The following is a 16,233-nucleotide window of genomic DNA, read 5'->3' as shown; positions in this document are numbered from 1 at the left end:
ACAGAGCCGGTTCTCGAGGGAGGGTGGCGGCTCTCATCGTTCACTTACAAGAGCCGGCTCTTTGCACCGGCTCGTTCGCGACCGACACTTCACTACTTGGCATCAAAACAAGAGGCACAAGGTAGGTTGAGGGGACTTTGCGGTGCCTCACAGTGCAGGGACCCGCACCCAGACGGTAACAGATGGGCAAGGCACGGGATTTAAGCGAGTTCGAGCGGGGAATGATCGTCGGTATCCGGATCGCCGGCCGCAGCATCTCGGAAACGGTCAACCAGCTGGGCTTCTCCAAGACGGCCGTGTCCCGAGTGTACAGGGACTGGTGCTCCAAAAAGAAGACCCGCAGCGAGCGCGGTCGCCGCAGGAAACCCTTCGTCGACGAGCTAGGAGAGAAGCAAATGGAGCGAGTGGTGGAGGCCAACAACCAGGCGTCCATCACGGAGATCCAGAGGTTGTACAACTGCACCGCGGTGAAGCCCATTTCTATCAAAACTACCCAGCGGGTCTTGAAGCGGCTGGGATACACCTGGAAGACTTCCCGTCGGGACGTGGGATCTCGGTACGGGAAAGGCAAAAGGACCCCTGTCGAGAGCTCGTCGTCTCAAAAGAAGGATACATTGGCGACTGACTTGGCAAACAATAACAACACCGGACCGGAAACGAGTAGTAAAAGCCAGGATTGTTTGCGCCAAGATGGCGCTACCCTTAGTTCCAGTGAGACGTTCTGCGCCGTTGCCACGACCTTGCAGGGATCAGAATGTTCATGAGGATCGTAACCATCCCGATCACCGACGCCAACTACTTTTTCTTTTGGATGGACTATTTTCACTTCTACTGGACAAGTGTTTTTACTTTGAACTTGATTTATGTTTTGACAGAAAAAAATAAAACGACGAACCGCATTGCAAATAAAAGGTGATTTTTTTTAAAAAAACGTTTGTCTACATCTGTCGGCGATTTGGGATCAAAGTCGTTGAAGACGCAAATGAGGAAAAAAGTAGATGACTGCAGAGCCACGTGCAATGCCATTAAGGATGAGAAAGTAAATAATTCTCTTTCTGTTCTCTCTCCTGTGGTTGCACTGTGGTTGAGAGGAAAGAAATTTCATTTGTGCTGTATGTTGCACATCGAGCATATCTGACAATATAGTTGACCTGACTTGAATTCTGAGTGTATGTTGTGAATCAGTTCATCTTAATACAGTTATCTTTCCTCTCGCTAGAGGACGCTAAGTGACACTGAATTGGATTGGAGCACAAATTCGTCATAACGGAGAAGTCACGCGACTCTCCCGAATACTGTACTGTACTACTGTACAAGAACTGTCAACGTAAATTACTGCTACGCGAGCAAGATTATTCGTAACCGATTGGGCTGTTGATGGTTTAACTTACAGCACAAATAGCCTAAATGTCACGATGATTTTCTTAACTTTCGTCCTTGCACTCGTCACGTTGGCGTCCGGAGCTCGCTATACGGCAGACTGGACTAGTCTGGACACCCGACCGCTGCCCTCCTGGTACGACGAGGCAAAGGTGGGCATCTTCATTCACTGGGGCGTGTTTTCCGTGCCCGCATTTGACAGCGAGTGGTTCTGGTGGCACTGGCAAGGTCAGAAACCACCGGATCCCAATTGCGTGGCTTACATGAACAAGAATTATCCGCCAGGATTCCGCTACCCGGAGTTTGCAAACGAGTTTCACGCTCAGTTCTTTGAGCCGGAGGAATGGGCGAATATATTCAACGCTTCTGGAGCAAAGTAAGTATTTCGAACTGGGGTTCTGTTTGGGCACAGCATAATACCACCACCCTCCCAATTGCAACCCCAAAGTAAATATGAATTCAGTTTATACTTTGAGCCACTCAAACCACTGTTGCATCACTTCTCTGTCTTGTTGTTTATGTTTGTTCCCGCAAGATATGTCGTCTTGACAGCCAAACATCACGAAGGTTTTACCAACTGGGAATCTCCCAACTCCTGGAACTGGAATTCTGTTGATACCGGTCCACACAAAGACCTCGTCGGAGAATTGGGGGAAGCTGTGCGGAAGCGGTATGTTCTCACCTACTTCGCTGTAAAGTCGGATTCCTTTCAAGCAACAAGATTGAATGTAGTTTTGCTGCTTTTCATTCCACTTGCCTCCAGTGAGGAATTATATTTCCATATTCAGGTCGATGCACTTTGGACTCTACAACTCCCTTTACGAGTGGTTCCACCCTCTTTACCTGATGGACAAGCAGAATGGATTTAAAACACAGGAATTTGTACTTCACAAGCTATTACCAGAGCTGTATAACATGGTTGTAAGGTGACGTCATTTTCATCTACACTTGTCTATCTATGAATGAACACTGACCGTAGGTGCAGCCTTGAGTACATTTCAGCATCCCTCTTGCAGGTATAGACCTGAAGTGATCTGGTCTGATGGAGACTGGGAGGCACCTGACACATACTGGAACTCCACGCAATTTCTTGCCTGGCTCTACAACGATAGCCCTGTTAAAGTATGCGCCAGTATCACATCCTCTCTCTCTCGATATATATATATATATATATTTTTTTTTCATTTGATGAACTCATGTAGTCCATTTCATAGGATACAGTGGTAACCAATGACAGGTGGGGAGCTGGCTGTGCATGTAAACATGGAGGTTACTACAACTGTGAAGACAAGTATACTCCAGGTCAGCTGCCCGCACATAAGTGGGAGAAATGCACATCTGTAGACACGCTCTCCTGGGGCTATCGTAGGAACATGAAGATGAGTGATTTGATGGACCTGCCCACCATCATAGAGGTGATCACATTCAAGCCAAGCATATAATCAGTCCTTCTAAAATGCGCTCTGACATATTCTCTTGCTTGCTGCTCAGGATCTGGTTCACACTGTGGCGCTGGGTGGTAACTACCTCCTAAATGTGGGCCCCACTCCTGATGGAATGATCCCAGCGTTGTTTGAAGAGCGGCTGCGGGGAGTCGGCGCTTGGCTTTATGTAAACGGGGAAGCTGTCTACGCCTCCAAACCTTGGAGGGTCCAGATGGAAAATGCCTCTGTGCCAGTATGGTAGGTAGCAAGGAGAACAGAATCACAATATTGCCTCAAATAGTGGTCTCCATTCTAATAGAGGCACAAAGTTTTCATTAATTCATGACGTCATTTCATAAAATTGAGCATGTTTAGTCAGTTTTGACACAGGTTGTCTTCCATATATATAATTTTTCCAGTGTGGAGTGAAGATCATGTCACTAGAAAAACGGTAAAATTTAGGTGTGATGGTGTTATGTGTGCGTGATGGTAAGGACCAAAAAGTGGGTCGGCAGGAGAACCAAGAAGGACTGAACAAAATGTGTTGACCAAAAAAAAAACACATACAAAGTCCTGAAAAACTCTAATTAACCAAAATAACAAACAAACAAACAAACAAAAAAAAACCATGACAGTAGCACAGCAATCCAACAAAGAACCTCGTAACTAAATACAAGCAAGCTGACAAGACAACACGGAACACCTGGACAAGACGCAAAGGGTTGAGGAAGCTGATTGGTTGACACAAGGGACCTAAATGACAAGAACATGTGGAAATAAAACCAAACGAGGAAGAAAAAAAAAAGCACAAACAAAACTATGAAACAAAACCAAGTGTAAGCTTAGCAAAAAACAGAAATATGACAGATAGCTTTTGAATGAAAAGTTCTTGGGAGAATGTGTCCCAATGCACTAATTGAAGTACATTTTTTTTTTGTTGGTTTAGGTATACATCCAAAGGGGACAGTATTTTTGCCATCTTGACAACTAAACCCCCCAAGAGCACTGTGCAACTTTTGGAACCCAAAACATCAGCCAACACCAAGGTAAAAACCGAGTTAACAATGTTGTAATGTTGGCAAAATTCTGCATTCAAGCGCTATCCACAAATTGGTCGGCAAGCTAACCAAGCAGTGACCAAACCTGCCTTGTTGCCTGTCATCCAGGTGATGTTGTTGGGGAACCCAAAGCCTTTATCTTGGTCACCTATCAAGCCCAATGCCGGCCTTGCCATTGCTTTACCTGAACTCCCCTGCACTGCAGGACAAGCCTGGACCCTCAAACTGGACGGCGTCAAGTGAACATTCAGCATTGCATGGTCCAAAGTCTAAAACGCAGCGATCCGAAAATCCGTTTGACGTTTGGGCTCGACCCCGCACTATTAATGACATTATGAACACTCCTTTTCACTTCTTTCTTTGTTGCATGGTGACAAAATGGTCAAAACCATTTTGATAATTCAATGACTGAAACGCAATGCTGTCTTTTTTTTTTTTTGGACTGTTTTTCAAAAATAAAAAAAATGAAAATATTTCCAACCACTGTTTATTCGAGGAACAGAAATTTACCTAACTGGGGAAGTCATGCAGTTGTGAAACCACACTTGGAACGTGCAAGAACTGTTTTCAAAGGGATTTTTTTGGAGGAAAATGCACCCGCGGTGAACTAATAGAATGCAAGGACCTCAAAAATGCAGAAAGATTTTAAATGGAGACAAACAAAGACACGGCAGGCTCGTTTAACTGGCTAAAATAGCTTTATAGTAATCATCATATTAATAGTAATAATATTAGCCTTTAGAAAATGTTTCGACAACGTAGACCGTGTTACATTCTGTGTTGGGGTATAAACCACGTCACAGTGTGCCATCTCTCTGGGCTTTCAGATGTGCTCTTTGGACACATCCAGAGCCATGACTTTTTTTTTTTTTAAACAGTAAATAGTACAAACTGGTATGGTAATGTACACAATGAGACCCACAACACAACAAACTGAACCATGATCCCAACCAATACATCTTCACGTCGCCGTGGTGTTTCTCAAGCATGCATCTTCTTGAGCCACCTTCTCCGGATTTATGAGACATTTATATTCCAATGGTATTGCTATGTGCTCCACTCATTTCTTTTCAAATGACAACAACGGCCAAAAAGAATGTTTCTATATACACGATGTTGTCTTGGCACTGTATTCAACTGAAGAAGCCGAGCTGAAAGACAAGAAAAGCTCGGCGCGTAAGACCCGTCTGGTGTTTGGGGCGAGATGATGGAACAGGGTGGGCGGGGGGGGGATGGGGGGGCAGAGGACATTTTCGCTTTTGCTACATAATATCGTGGACGACAGTGGGAAATCCGCAAGTTTCACATGTTCCTCCTTCCCTGGATGGGAGTTCAAAAGGAAACCAAAATCTTGACTCCGCCCTCTTTAGTGATCCTTCACTCCTTGTGTCCATCATTGATCCTAGGAAGAAATATGTCTTCCAAGAGTCCCTTTGTTGTCCATCCTAGCAGCGCTTTTTGAGACACGTCCTAACACGTAAAGCTAGTGATTGTACACAAGACTCACCGCTCGCTAGATATCATAAGTTTCTAAAAAGGAGAGCGGTGGCAATCATGAAACCCCCTTTTAATGGCAATAACCATCCTACAACTAATAATCATATTGCATTAACAATATGTGATATTGAGTAGCACAATGTTTGTTGGCAACATGTATTTACATTTTTTTCCTTTTTTTTCAAGAAAAGCGTTCCAGTGTTGATACACACCAGTCAGTACACCCCAGTGCGAAAGGCACATTGGAGTTTCAGTTTCATGTCTCTTGGCTGCTCTGCGGGTAATAAAATGTCCAAATAGGACAAGTAAACATGGTTGTATAACGCATACAATTACGTTTACATGGCCCAATTGTGTAATGCATACAATTTATGAGAAACAAAACAAAAAAGGTGATATTTTTTTTGGCAGCAACTATTAGTTAGCCATGCAGGTCTCTCGTGAAATTCTTCCATTTCTGTGGCCAAATAAATCAAAATTTTGAGGGCTTTTCTCAGCCGTGAAAAAGAGAACCCACGCCCCAAAAGACGTTTTATTTTGAAATTGCCATTTTCGAGTCAATTTGATCTTTTGCTGAGATCCTATGAAGACTAACTTGTATTTATTAATTGTTCCTATTAAAAGAAATAAGATAATACAACTGAAAACAATTGTAGTATAAACGAGTAAGTCAAAACCCAGCCCCTTGTAAGGGATATAAATCAAATGTTGAAAAAAAAAAGTCCTTTAGGACGATGAATACCATCAGAGCAGCCTCATAGAAATGTCCACCAAAAACTCAAATCTGCAGCTGCAAGACCCCTCGTTCACAAAAATACACTTGCGTCCGCCTTGTCCGCTCTCCAGTCGCAGCAAATTGTCCGATATCACCAGTTTTAAAAAGCACTCGATTGTGTTTGTCCTTGGTTTTTTGTCTTTTTTTTTTTTTGTCAGTTGTGTTGTAGTATGGAGAATCCCCTGAGGACAGAGGCCCGGGTCGCAAAGGCTGAGGTACTCGGGGGTTTTTTCGTCTGGCTCTGAATGTGGGCTTTTTGCACTTTTAGGAAGAGGTGACAGGTGGTCTGTGGCGTAGTCGGTCTGGTGTGTTTGGCGAGACCTCACAATTCATCGCAAGAGTCCTTGCACTGTTCACATAGAGCGGAATAGGCAATATATTATTTAAAAAAACAAAAAAACAAAGCTATATGTGATTCACTCAAGGCTCCGCTTGAGAAGTGAAGAACAAGTTGCTACTGTGGATAAATCCCCGCGATGAAAAGATCAGTCAGGAGTCCTTCACAGTGGCATAAGAGTATATTAAAAAAAAAAAAAGCAGGTCTTTGTGCTTTGTTCGATGAGCCTCAACCACCACTCAGATGTTGTCAAGTTGGGTACTGCGGCACCACTTCAGGTCTCACCTTTGCTTCAGCACGTTTGTCCCTTGCCGCTAATGTTGTCTCTTAAGGAGCTCCTGTACAAAGATTTTGAAAGCTACAAACATGAGCTCTCGTCTGCTGGCTACTCTCTTTCAAAACATGCAGTGCCAACAGAAAATAGTCCAGACATAGTCCTAGTGAGGGGTGACAAGGGAGGGCCTGAAATTACAATGAAACATTTTTCCTTGAAGCTCATCTCTCAACATTCGCTCCTTTCGTACGTACACGTCTCACAGACGTGCACGCTGTAAACTTGAACAGTAACGTCCACACATAGCTGGTTAGGCACATGTCGTTGGTTTCGGAAGTGGAAATAGAGGGAAGGAGAGAATGACAGGTGAAGATATGTAATTTGAAGATGTAAAAGCTCCAGAGGATTCAACTTGGCAACTCACAATGTTTTTTTTTTTTTTTTAAACCCTGTGAATCTGACCCAGCACTTCGGTCATCTTTTCACGTGTGCCCGGATATGCCGCACAGCAGTGGTGTCACACATGTCTACATAACCGTAATTATCATCGTTATCATAATATGTCACATTTTGATATAGGCCTCTTTGTACACTGTACTCAATAGTCTCTGTTTATCTATAAATGTTAGATTATGTTATATATAAAATATACATCTCCTGTTAAAATATTTGCCAGGTTCCATTCAGGTATTCGGAGGAAAGAAAATCATGCTAATGGCTGAATTTCATTGGTCTTTTCATCACTTCACTTTTCCAGTAGGTGGCCGCTACACCGCATCAGCGTCGTCGTACAAAACGTCCATACAAAATATTGACAATGCAAACGTGTCCCTACTTTCTTTTCATGACACCGAACACAATGAGCCAAGTCATGCTACACTGCTGCACTTTCTTTTCGTCAAAACACCAAAGAGCCAAAAGTCAATCTCATCCAAAGACACCCGCGACCCAGCAGCTTCCTTTTCATCTTGTGACCACTCTCTTTGGAAGCAATTTCCCAAGCTGAGGCTCCTCATGTGGATAAATAAGATATGCCATTCTTGCTTTTAACTATTGAGTCGAGTCAATATTCACTTTTTGATGGGCAAGAGCAGGTCAAGGGCAACCACTTCTTTCTGTCATGTCTGGTTGTTTTCGTAAGGGCATCTTGTTCGGTCTGCTGCTTTTCCGAAATTGACCACTTGGTGGTGCTCTAACCTCACAGTGAAATGGAGCCCTCCCCGTCTCCCCTCGGTGGAGTCCTGAGAAGCCACTTCAGCCAATCGAACGTGACTATTTTTGTGGCCTGTGATGCTCCCTTGCTGTCAAAGCTCTGATGCGACCCTGCAAATGCTCCGTTTGGCAAGAATGAGCGTGCACACTCCAGACAGAATAGCAACTGTTCATTCAAGAAAATCTGGCGTTGAAAGGAGAATGTGGGCCTCACTGGGGAAGAAAAAAAATATGGAATTATAGATTTGCATATTAAGCGGAATACAATTGTATTATTAGAAGTCTAAATTTGAGAGGTGAAATAGTCCTTTGACAAGAATAAAGTCACATTACATCGAGAACTTCATTCTCATATTTTGACTCGGATATTTCTTCCAAAATAGGACCATTCTCCGAACATCCCGACTTTATTCATGTGCCGTGACCTTTTCCTCCAAAGACGATGGCTGCTCTCGTCCCATTACGACTCATTTCTCGCAAGACAGTATTTCACATAATTTTTTTTTTTTCCACCCCAAGTGTGGTCCAGATGCTCTTTTTCATGAATGTGATCGATGCTAAAGCAAACAAAATCCGGTGCGAAGAATAGGCAGGGACAGCGAACCATCAGGGCGTGGCTCGTTCTCCATCCTGGCAGTGTCAGAGAAGAGTATGGATACATGTAGCTGGGGCAAATCACAGCCAACGAATGTCCAAGGGTGGCAACAGGAATAGGTGAAGTCTCATCATCTCCCGTCGTGGAGGTTTTGTGCCTGTTAATAAGCCCTTTATTTTCAGTGATGTACAAGTGCTGGGTGAACATGACCAGGCATGCTACGAACCAGGGCGAGAGCCTCAGCAATTCACCGTAACAAAAAGAGGGGTGTTTCTTGTTTGTCCTCAGCAAAACTATAAATGCATAAATAACTATATAAATAGGCGATGATTCTTATCCGTTTGCTACCCCTACTTTTTTTTTTTTTTTTTTAGGCCTCTGTGCCAATAATATGTGCAATTTTCAAGACACCCAAATGGCTGTTACTGCTTGCGAACGGAATTGAGAGTAATGGGAAGTGTATGGGAATGATCTCGTCTTAGAGGAAGGGGAGGAGTTAAAATGACCTGCAGATAATCCAGAGCTGCAAAGGTCCGGGTCACTGGTCAGAGTGAAATGGCTGAGGTGGATTTCAGAGTCGAGTCTGGGCTTCGGGAATGTAGATTTCGATACTGTCTGCGCTCTCTGTGGCCGAATTTTGCCTGAAGGAGGCAGTACGCTTGGTCTGTAGCAGCCTCCTCCTTGCTTCTGTCCTCTGACGGTCCACGAGGTCCAGAGACTTCTCCCTCAGCGGTAGGGTGTGTCCCCCGACACGAGGCACCACCAGGCCCCCCGACCCGCCTCCGCCCCCTCCTTCACCGACGCTATCTGCCCGGAGGCTGCCACTCACCCCGCCCGCCGGCTTCTTTGGTAAGGGAGGAGGAAGCTTCTTGTCTTCCTGGAACCCAGCGACGGTGACACGCACATTGAAGGCGGCAACGGGTGTGCGTGGTGACATAGTTTTGTTTGGTTGCGTGAGAGGGATTGAAAAAAAATTGGGGTTGTTGCGTTCATTGGGTCAGGAAAGGGAACGGTGGGGTAAGAACACGAATGGTCAATGACATGATGTGAAGGACAAAGAGGAAAAGAGAAACGATGGTTAGTTTTGCAGTACGAAGAGCAAATTAGTGAAGCACCTTAACCATTCTAGAGATTGCAACACAACGCCCTCCCTGCTGTATAAAGTACATTTAAGGTTGGAGCTCAGTTCAGTTCAGATTGTGATTTTTGCATTCTCGCAACCTGTGACGGGAGTGAGGACATCTGCGGGAGTCTCCTGCACTTTGCCAGTTTAGCTCTGGGGGAGCGCTGAAAGGAAACCGAGGTGGTTTGGCTCACCTTCTTTTCTACGGGGGGTTTCCAGCCAGAGTCTTTGAGCCTCTGGAGATCCTGAAACTTGACCCGGATGTCTTCTATGTTGAGCTGAAGTAGGTCCCACAAGCCTGCTAGGTCCTGAGAGGTGGGCTGGGGGTAACTAGACGGGTCCTGGGGTGGGCAAGGAGACAAGATTAGTGATAAGTTCAATGACTGAATATACCACAGATGTTTTAAAAAAAAAAATGTCTTGGGCATATGTCAAGTTGCTGTCAGGGCATCATATGCAATCACTCAAACTCACCACACTTTGTTGGCAGAGACGGAAGAACTGCTGAACCTTCTGAGACATGAGCATCTGAGCACTGCCAACTGCATTGCGAATCAGCTCGAGAACTGGAGATGATTTTAAAAAAAAACCAAAAAAAAAAAAAAAAAAACAAGAACAAACAATGAAGTTGAATCCAGCAATTGATTTCTGCGATGATCTCAAAGGTCGCTCTCCACAAACTCACTCTCCTCTGGGAGTTCGTTCTCCTCAGCCTCCCTTTCCATGTTCTGACACCAGCCCTCCATCCTCTCCACTTCCGTTTGCAGGAGGCGCAAGAAGAATTCTCCGTCCCTCATGCAGGGGGAGGCTCGACCCGAGTCGGGCAGGCTCCGGGGACCCTCCAAGGAGGGCGTCCCCGCCCACCCTCGCTCTGATGTGAGGGGGAGTGGCGAATGGGAACGCGGAGGAAGGTGCTGATGCTGGTGCGACCGTGGGTCTCCTGGGCAAGCCTCTGTGGTGTAGCCACTCTGGATAAAGTCCTGGAGTGATGACGCCGATAAACGGGCAATCGGTCAAGTTCACTGTCGTCATATAGCGGCCGGTCACAACAAGCATTTCTATGGACAGTCTTTGGAAAAGAGTATTGTGTTGCACCGATTTAGTTCATGAACCAGTCTAGTGTTGTTGTTAAAATGGCATTCACCCAATCCGGTTTTAGCCGACCGGCATGAACCGGCCTGAACAGGCGCAATGCAAGCGCGGTGGTCTTGCACCACATCCCACTCGACGGTCTGCCATTCTCTGTCGTAGCAGTCCAGGCTGCCATCTTGGGATCGATCCATTGATGCCGGCTAGCGATCCCCTTTGAGCGTGGTTGTCGATGTCTTGAGCTGCCTACCCAACCGCCTTTGTCCGATTGGCGGTAGGGTCGCTTGCAGGACCTCACCGGGGGATCGGTGTGAGTCCTGACCGGATGATTTTGAAGGACAATAGCGAAGAGAGCACGAAGTTTGCATCTCTGCCGCAGGGTTGCTGATGGAATAGCCTACAGTATTTTCCTCGGGTCAGCTTTTCACACTGGCCGTGTCTCGCGTCCATCCAAAAGAATAGTGCGGGTCACCAGTTTACTCGCTCATGGCTTTTTTTTTTTTTTTTGCCGTTCACCTTTTGGGATGTTGTGCTGTGAATTTTTTTTCCTCATGACTCGATAAAAGTTGGCAAACACAAGAGCCAACGACAGATGACGATATATTGTGGTTCAATGGCCACACGTACCTCTCGATAAGCCCACTGTCCCTGCGTATGCACGGTGCGGTGGCATTCCGTGAACTGGCCAGCTGACTCCGGTTCCGATGAATGCCGTTGGAAGGAGCAACCGAACTGGAGACTCTTGTCCTGCATTGGCACGGCAACGCTCAGCCCCGGGAAGCCCTCGGGGTCCAGGTCGGCCTGCACGCTCGCCGTCACGCTGTTGGAGCGCTTGAAACGGGCCCGTCTGTGACACAGGGAAGTCGCAGCAGGCCCGGAGCCAATCCGTTACGCAGTGCCATCACACGCAAAAGACTACATTTGTATTTTTTTATCCCTTCCGGATAATTTCAGCAGTGAGCACTGCGATTTCTGCCAATACAGCTCTCTCACTCGTGGTAAAGTCCCGTTAAATCATCTGGCATATGACAAACGAGTGCACGTCACTGGATGTTGTCATTTACATCTCGCCCCCCCTGCCCCCTCGTCCGTGCTGTGACAGTTTGAGGTGTGACACCATCATACCCGATGACAACAGGACACGTGCACCGCTCAGTCGCTTGCGTGGGACGCTGTGTTGATGCGTGAATCTGACCAAAGGCTTCGAGGCCACCGCACGCGCGAAACCGTCGCGGTAGGAGTGCACGCTCGCGGTTGGAAAAAGCCACAAGGCGTTATCGACTTCAAGCTGTGATGTCTGATGAAATGTTAAATAGAATCTTTTGGTGAAATCAACCAAAGGTGTTTGCGCCGTTGGGGGGCCCTGACGAAAATAAAGGCTTTTGTAAATTATGCATTCAAATGATGATGATGATGATGCTGAGGGTCGAAGCTCCGTATTTTTGGGGACTTCATGTGAGTCAATTTTATGCTTTCACTAAGTGTTCGATGCCGTGTGCCGAGCGTAAGCAATCAGTAAGGCGGTGAATAATTTGCCGTTACCTTTTGTCATCTTCCACCTGCACTCCGATTGAATGAACCTCTGTCACAGCTTTGCCATCCGCGTCTGAATCGGACAGAGTTTCTGAACTGTCAACCTGGAATGAAGGAGAAAGAGCACAATCCTATTCGAGGGAAACCACAGGCACATACTGGAAATGTCATCTTCCACCTGCACTCCGATTGAATGAACCTCTGTCACAGCTTTGCCATCCGCGTCTGAATCGGACAGAGTTTCTGAGCTGTCAACCTGGAATGAAGGAGAAAGAGCACGATCCTATTCCAGGGAAACCACAGCCACATACTGGCAATGCCCACCTGGCGCGAAAACTTTCTGTGAATTTCATATTTTGAATCGGTTCGTATTTTTCTTTCAAGCAAATGGCAGGAAATGTTCCCCAAATAAAAAAATCAGGCAAAGAGTCAATTAGATTCAACCGAATCAAGAATATGAGTGTTGTGTCCGTAATCGGATCAGCTATACTTAGTTTTTTTTGTGTATCTAACGCCTTTGTTGTGGCCATTGTTACTTCAAGAAAAAAAATGACACCGTCCATGAAATGGCCTCCGTGGCAACTCACTGAATTTATTCACCAGTACGACGCGTACGTCGTTTATCCGTCATTTTTAGTAGCGAAGCAGAAATGACTGACAACTTGAAGGTTTTGTGGCGTTGGTGCTGACATTGATTCTGACTGCAAGACGTTCGTTCGTAGCGTCGTCGATCTTGACTACGGTGTGATCATGACGGCATTCGCAGGGAGGCTAATGAAGGCAGGACTCCAGAGAAGGCCCAGGTGGGTTGTGATCACGAGTTATGCTAATGGGGAAAATGCGTTCTAAAAAAAGGTTGGATATGAGTCAGCCAAAAATGTGCGCTTGGTATGCATCATAAGTAAACTCCGATCTGGGGATGACAAACACAGCTGCCGTGCCAGACGCCGATCTAATCACTCATCTCATTTCTCTCTTGGCAAAGGAAGCAACAGAATGTTTCCCTATTGTCTGAGGTCAATGCATTTGGATGTCATGCATGTCATGTTTCCAGCAATTACACGCTAGGAAGCCAATCAACTGATAAATGACACACAATTGTGTAATTGATCGAGTCTCCTGTAAAGATGGACTGACTTTTTTTTTTTTTTATGGTATACTTTTATCAAATAGAACTTCTCATTCTCGATTTAATACCGCGTTGTTCCAAAACACGCCGGGGCAGCACTGAGCTCTTGAAGGACAAGTCAAGATAGAGGAAGAGGCGGAGAAGGTCCCCTATTGAGCTCCAGTCATGTCGTTGCTCCCACAGAGCAGAGGGAATATACGGTATGCCTGTGAGTATTGCGCTTGTATGTGTTGCTGCTCCGTGGGCGCTTAAGTAGCAGTCAGAAAGTTTCGAATTTCTGTTACATCCATGCCGACGTACACGAGCCTCTCTGTGGCAATTCAAACGTTAGCATTAAGCGAGAGGACTTTTGTCAGATCAGTTGGCTTTTATAATTTTGGTATTTAAGTCAAATTGAATTCTTTTTTTTTTGTTTTGTTTTGTTTTGTTTGTGTTGTTTGGTTTTACAATAAACCTCAGCTAGGAGTGACAAACGGCTTGAAGAAAGAACGCTTTAACTCTAATTTGGAGATGTGTGTGTGCGTGCGAGATCATGAGAGCAATTGCTAAGGAATACTTTTAAAAGAGTGATTCCATTTTTTGTGTGGTGTTTAAATGCGTTCAACGGTTTTGATAGAGGTAACGCTATTTCCACCTCTGGAACGTACCCCGCTTAATGAACCGGACCGGGTCTCTCTGCTGGATACATGAAGCCAGAGACCAGAGAGTCTTCCTCACCTGCACAGCGATGGACGGCCTCCATTTCCTGCCACCGCATCCGTCGTCCTGCCCTCCAGCTTTACTCAAAACAATGCTGTTCTGTGGCAGGGAGACCGACTTCCCCAGGCTTCCCCCAACCCGACCGTCCCTCTCCCGGGCCGCCCTGGGCGGCCCCTCCAGCAAACTGTCAGCTGAGCTGCTGTGTTTGGCCCGCACGCCGACTCCCGGACCTCCTCCGTAGGGCACCATCTCCCGCGAGCCCCTCATCCCTCCATCCAGGCTCTCTGCTGAGTTACTGTGCTGCCGGGAACGCCCCGGGCCCGTGGCTGCGTAATAGCCCACTCTGGAAGAGCGTCCCGAAGTTCCGTCGGCGCAGCCCAGGTCCACCGAGTTACTGTGCGGTTTGGAGCGCCCGTGGCTGCTCTGGTAGTAGGCGTCCTGGTTGGACTCGGTGCTGCTCTGGGCTCGCACGGACAGCGAAGACTTGGACATGCGAGGTGGGAGTGGGGGAGGAGCACCTTTGCGATAAGGAAAGACTGAAGTGTCAAAGAAGTGGGAGAAAGGGAAACACAGGCAGAGGCAGAGTTGGGTTGTTGAGAGAAAAAGGCAGCAGGGATGGATACTTACAAAAGGGACAGCCTAGAAGAATGAGGGGATGGAAACAAAGTAGAATATTGATGACACGAAGGGGGTTCAATTAGAAGGAGGGGAAAATAAGAAAACCATTGAGAAATGACTCATAGAAAGCCCTGTGCTCAGAATAAATAGCTTTTTTTTTTTTTTTTTTTTGCATGATGTTAAATGATATGCAGGACTTGACTTTTCCCTTAAGCAAGCTGAAGCCTACCTATTTAAAAGATGAAACAATTTCCTTGGAGATATTAAAATGAGCCCCCCCCCCTGTCTTTTCTTCCACTTTAACGGATTTGTTGAACAGATGCACTCAAATATGGTGAGCACGCGTGGTTGTAAGCAAAGGTGGGATTGTGTTTAGCGGGGGCGAAGGAGTTGACTCTTGACAGGGCAGAGGCTTAAATTCAACCTGTCAGATTTGCTTGTCTTAGCTTTTGGTTATTTGGTCGCTTTGCATTCAAGAGTGCACAGACGACTGCAGAAAACGACACGCCAAAGCAAATTCCTGAGGCACTCTGAACATGATTAAAAGCCGTCCTTAGACAGTGGAAACTTTAAGGTTGAACACAAGGCCTTCTGGGACCTGTTTAACCGACAATTTGTTGGTTTCAAAATAAACTTTCCCAGTCATGACTGGAAGAGTCCTCCTGTTGGAGTGAATTGCACAGAAACTCACCAGCTCCCGCCTTGACGCTTCCCTGGGGACCAGACAGAGAGAATACGGAGAGACAGTCGTCGTCCTGGGAACAGCCGGCCTGAATGGCGCGGACATAGCTGTGGCTACGTGTGCGGAACACCCCCGGGAGATCCAGAGCCTCGACCGCTTGGGACTCCACCTCCCCGAACATGGTCTCGCACACGGCCTCAAACTGTCTGTCCAAGGTGTCTCCCAACTAAAGGCGAGATCCAGATAAGTCAAAGCATCAATCGAACGTCCCGTCCTCAAAATAAGCCACACAGTCACCGTTACCTGAGAGCTGGTCAGCGAGCGAGTGTAACTGCGCGAGCGCGCGTGGGACTTGGGTGTTGTCCGGCTGTTCGGATAGGAGTCCGTACACTGCTTACATGAATACCTGAAGTTAAAAACAATCAACTCGGGAGTCATTCCAAAGTTGGAACAGAAATGACACAATCAAGCTAATTGACGTCAAGCAAGTCCTCGTCATGTTTGTTCAGTTTTGAGCTGCATTATGGGTCACCCCCAACTGTGACTCATTATCCGAAAGTCGGAGAAATACACTTTTTTATTGTATTCTTGAGCTGTTTATTGTTGACCGGTTAGCATAGCAGCTAACGCAGCTAGCTTTTATGCTTGAGAGAGAACTCCGAACATCGAATCGCAACGCTGCCGTTGTCGTTGGAGTAATAATACAGAGTAACATTAATATTGAATAAATATTCAAACACAATTAAACTGGAAAAAAAATTATTCAACGTTTTTGAAAAATGTGTTTTCTGACTGGTCAGGTTTCCCC

General features: G+C 46.2%; 2 protein-coding genes across 3 annotated transcripts in view; one reads left to right on the top strand and one right to left on the bottom strand.

The window, feature by feature from the left end:
* The first annotated feature begins 1,316 nt into the window (after positions 1-1,316).
* Positions 1,317-4,337, top strand: LOC109519208 (alpha-L-fucosidase 1). 2 transcript variants are annotated; one of them, XR_002168900.1, is made up of 9 exons: positions 1,317-1,756; positions 1,916-2,050; positions 2,169-2,306; positions 2,397-2,502; positions 2,595-2,795; positions 2,872-3,062; positions 3,751-3,850; positions 3,971-4,155; positions 4,189-4,337. XR_002168900.1 is itself a non-coding variant. In XM_019875612.1 (8 exons), the coding sequence occupies exons 1-8, from the start codon at positions 1,416-1,418 to the stop codon at positions 4,103-4,105; spliced, it is 1,347 nt and encodes a 448-aa protein (XP_019731171.1). In that variant the 5' UTR covers positions 1,317-1,415; the 3' UTR covers positions 4,106-4,337. The 2 variants fall into 2 exon arrangements, 1 of the variants encoding a protein (XP_019731171.1); XM_019875612.1 differs by having other exon boundaries at positions 3,971-4,337.
* A 3,305-nt stretch (positions 4,338-7,642) lies between these two features.
* Positions 7,643-16,233, bottom strand: part of dlgap3 (discs, large (Drosophila) homolog-associated protein 3) — a 33,750-nt gene continuing 25,159 nt past the window's right edge. The window contains exons 4-12 of the mRNA XM_019875613.1: positions 15,729-15,831; positions 15,435-15,651; positions 14,144-14,661; positions 12,307-12,401; positions 11,392-11,611; positions 10,361-10,655; positions 10,150-10,241; positions 9,870-10,016; positions 7,643-9,429 (exon numbers count right to left, since the gene is read on the bottom strand). Coding sequence (XP_019731172.1) covers positions 9,124-9,429; positions 9,870-10,016; positions 10,150-10,241; positions 10,361-10,655; positions 11,392-11,611; positions 12,307-12,401; positions 14,144-14,661; positions 15,435-15,651; positions 15,729-15,831 — 1,993 coding nt within the window. The 3' untranslated portion in view covers positions 7,643-9,123. The remainder of the gene's footprint in view (positions 9,430-9,869; positions 10,017-10,149; positions 10,242-10,360; positions 10,656-11,391; positions 11,612-12,306; positions 12,402-14,143; positions 14,662-15,434; positions 15,652-15,728; positions 15,832-16,233) is intronic.

Source organism: Hippocampus comes, unplaced genomic scaffold, assembly GCF_001891065.2.
Source record: "Hippocampus comes isolate QL1 unplaced genomic scaffold, H_comes_QL1_v1.1 scaffold12, whole genome shotgun sequence".
NCBI lineage: Eukaryota > Metazoa > Chordata > Actinopteri > Syngnathiformes > Syngnathidae > Hippocampus > Hippocampus comes.
This window is presented reverse-complemented; position numbering and strand designations above follow the sequence as displayed.

What these genes read in the sequence shown, in the direction of transcription:
- LOC109519208 (XM_019875612.1), top strand. Translation starts at nt 1,416, where the DNA reads ATGATTTTCTTAACTTTCGTCCTTGCACTCGTCACGTTGGCGTCCGGA. An exon ending in TTCAACGCTTCTGGAGCAAA is followed by an intron (nt 1,757 to 1,915) that starts GTAAGTATTTCG and finishes TGTTCCCGCAAG; the next exon opens with ATATGTCGTCTTGACAGCCA. An exon ending in ACAACGATAGCCCTGTTAAA is followed by an intron (nt 2,503 to 2,594) that starts GTATGCGCCAGT and finishes TCCATTTCATAG; the next exon opens with GATACAGTGGTAACCAATGA.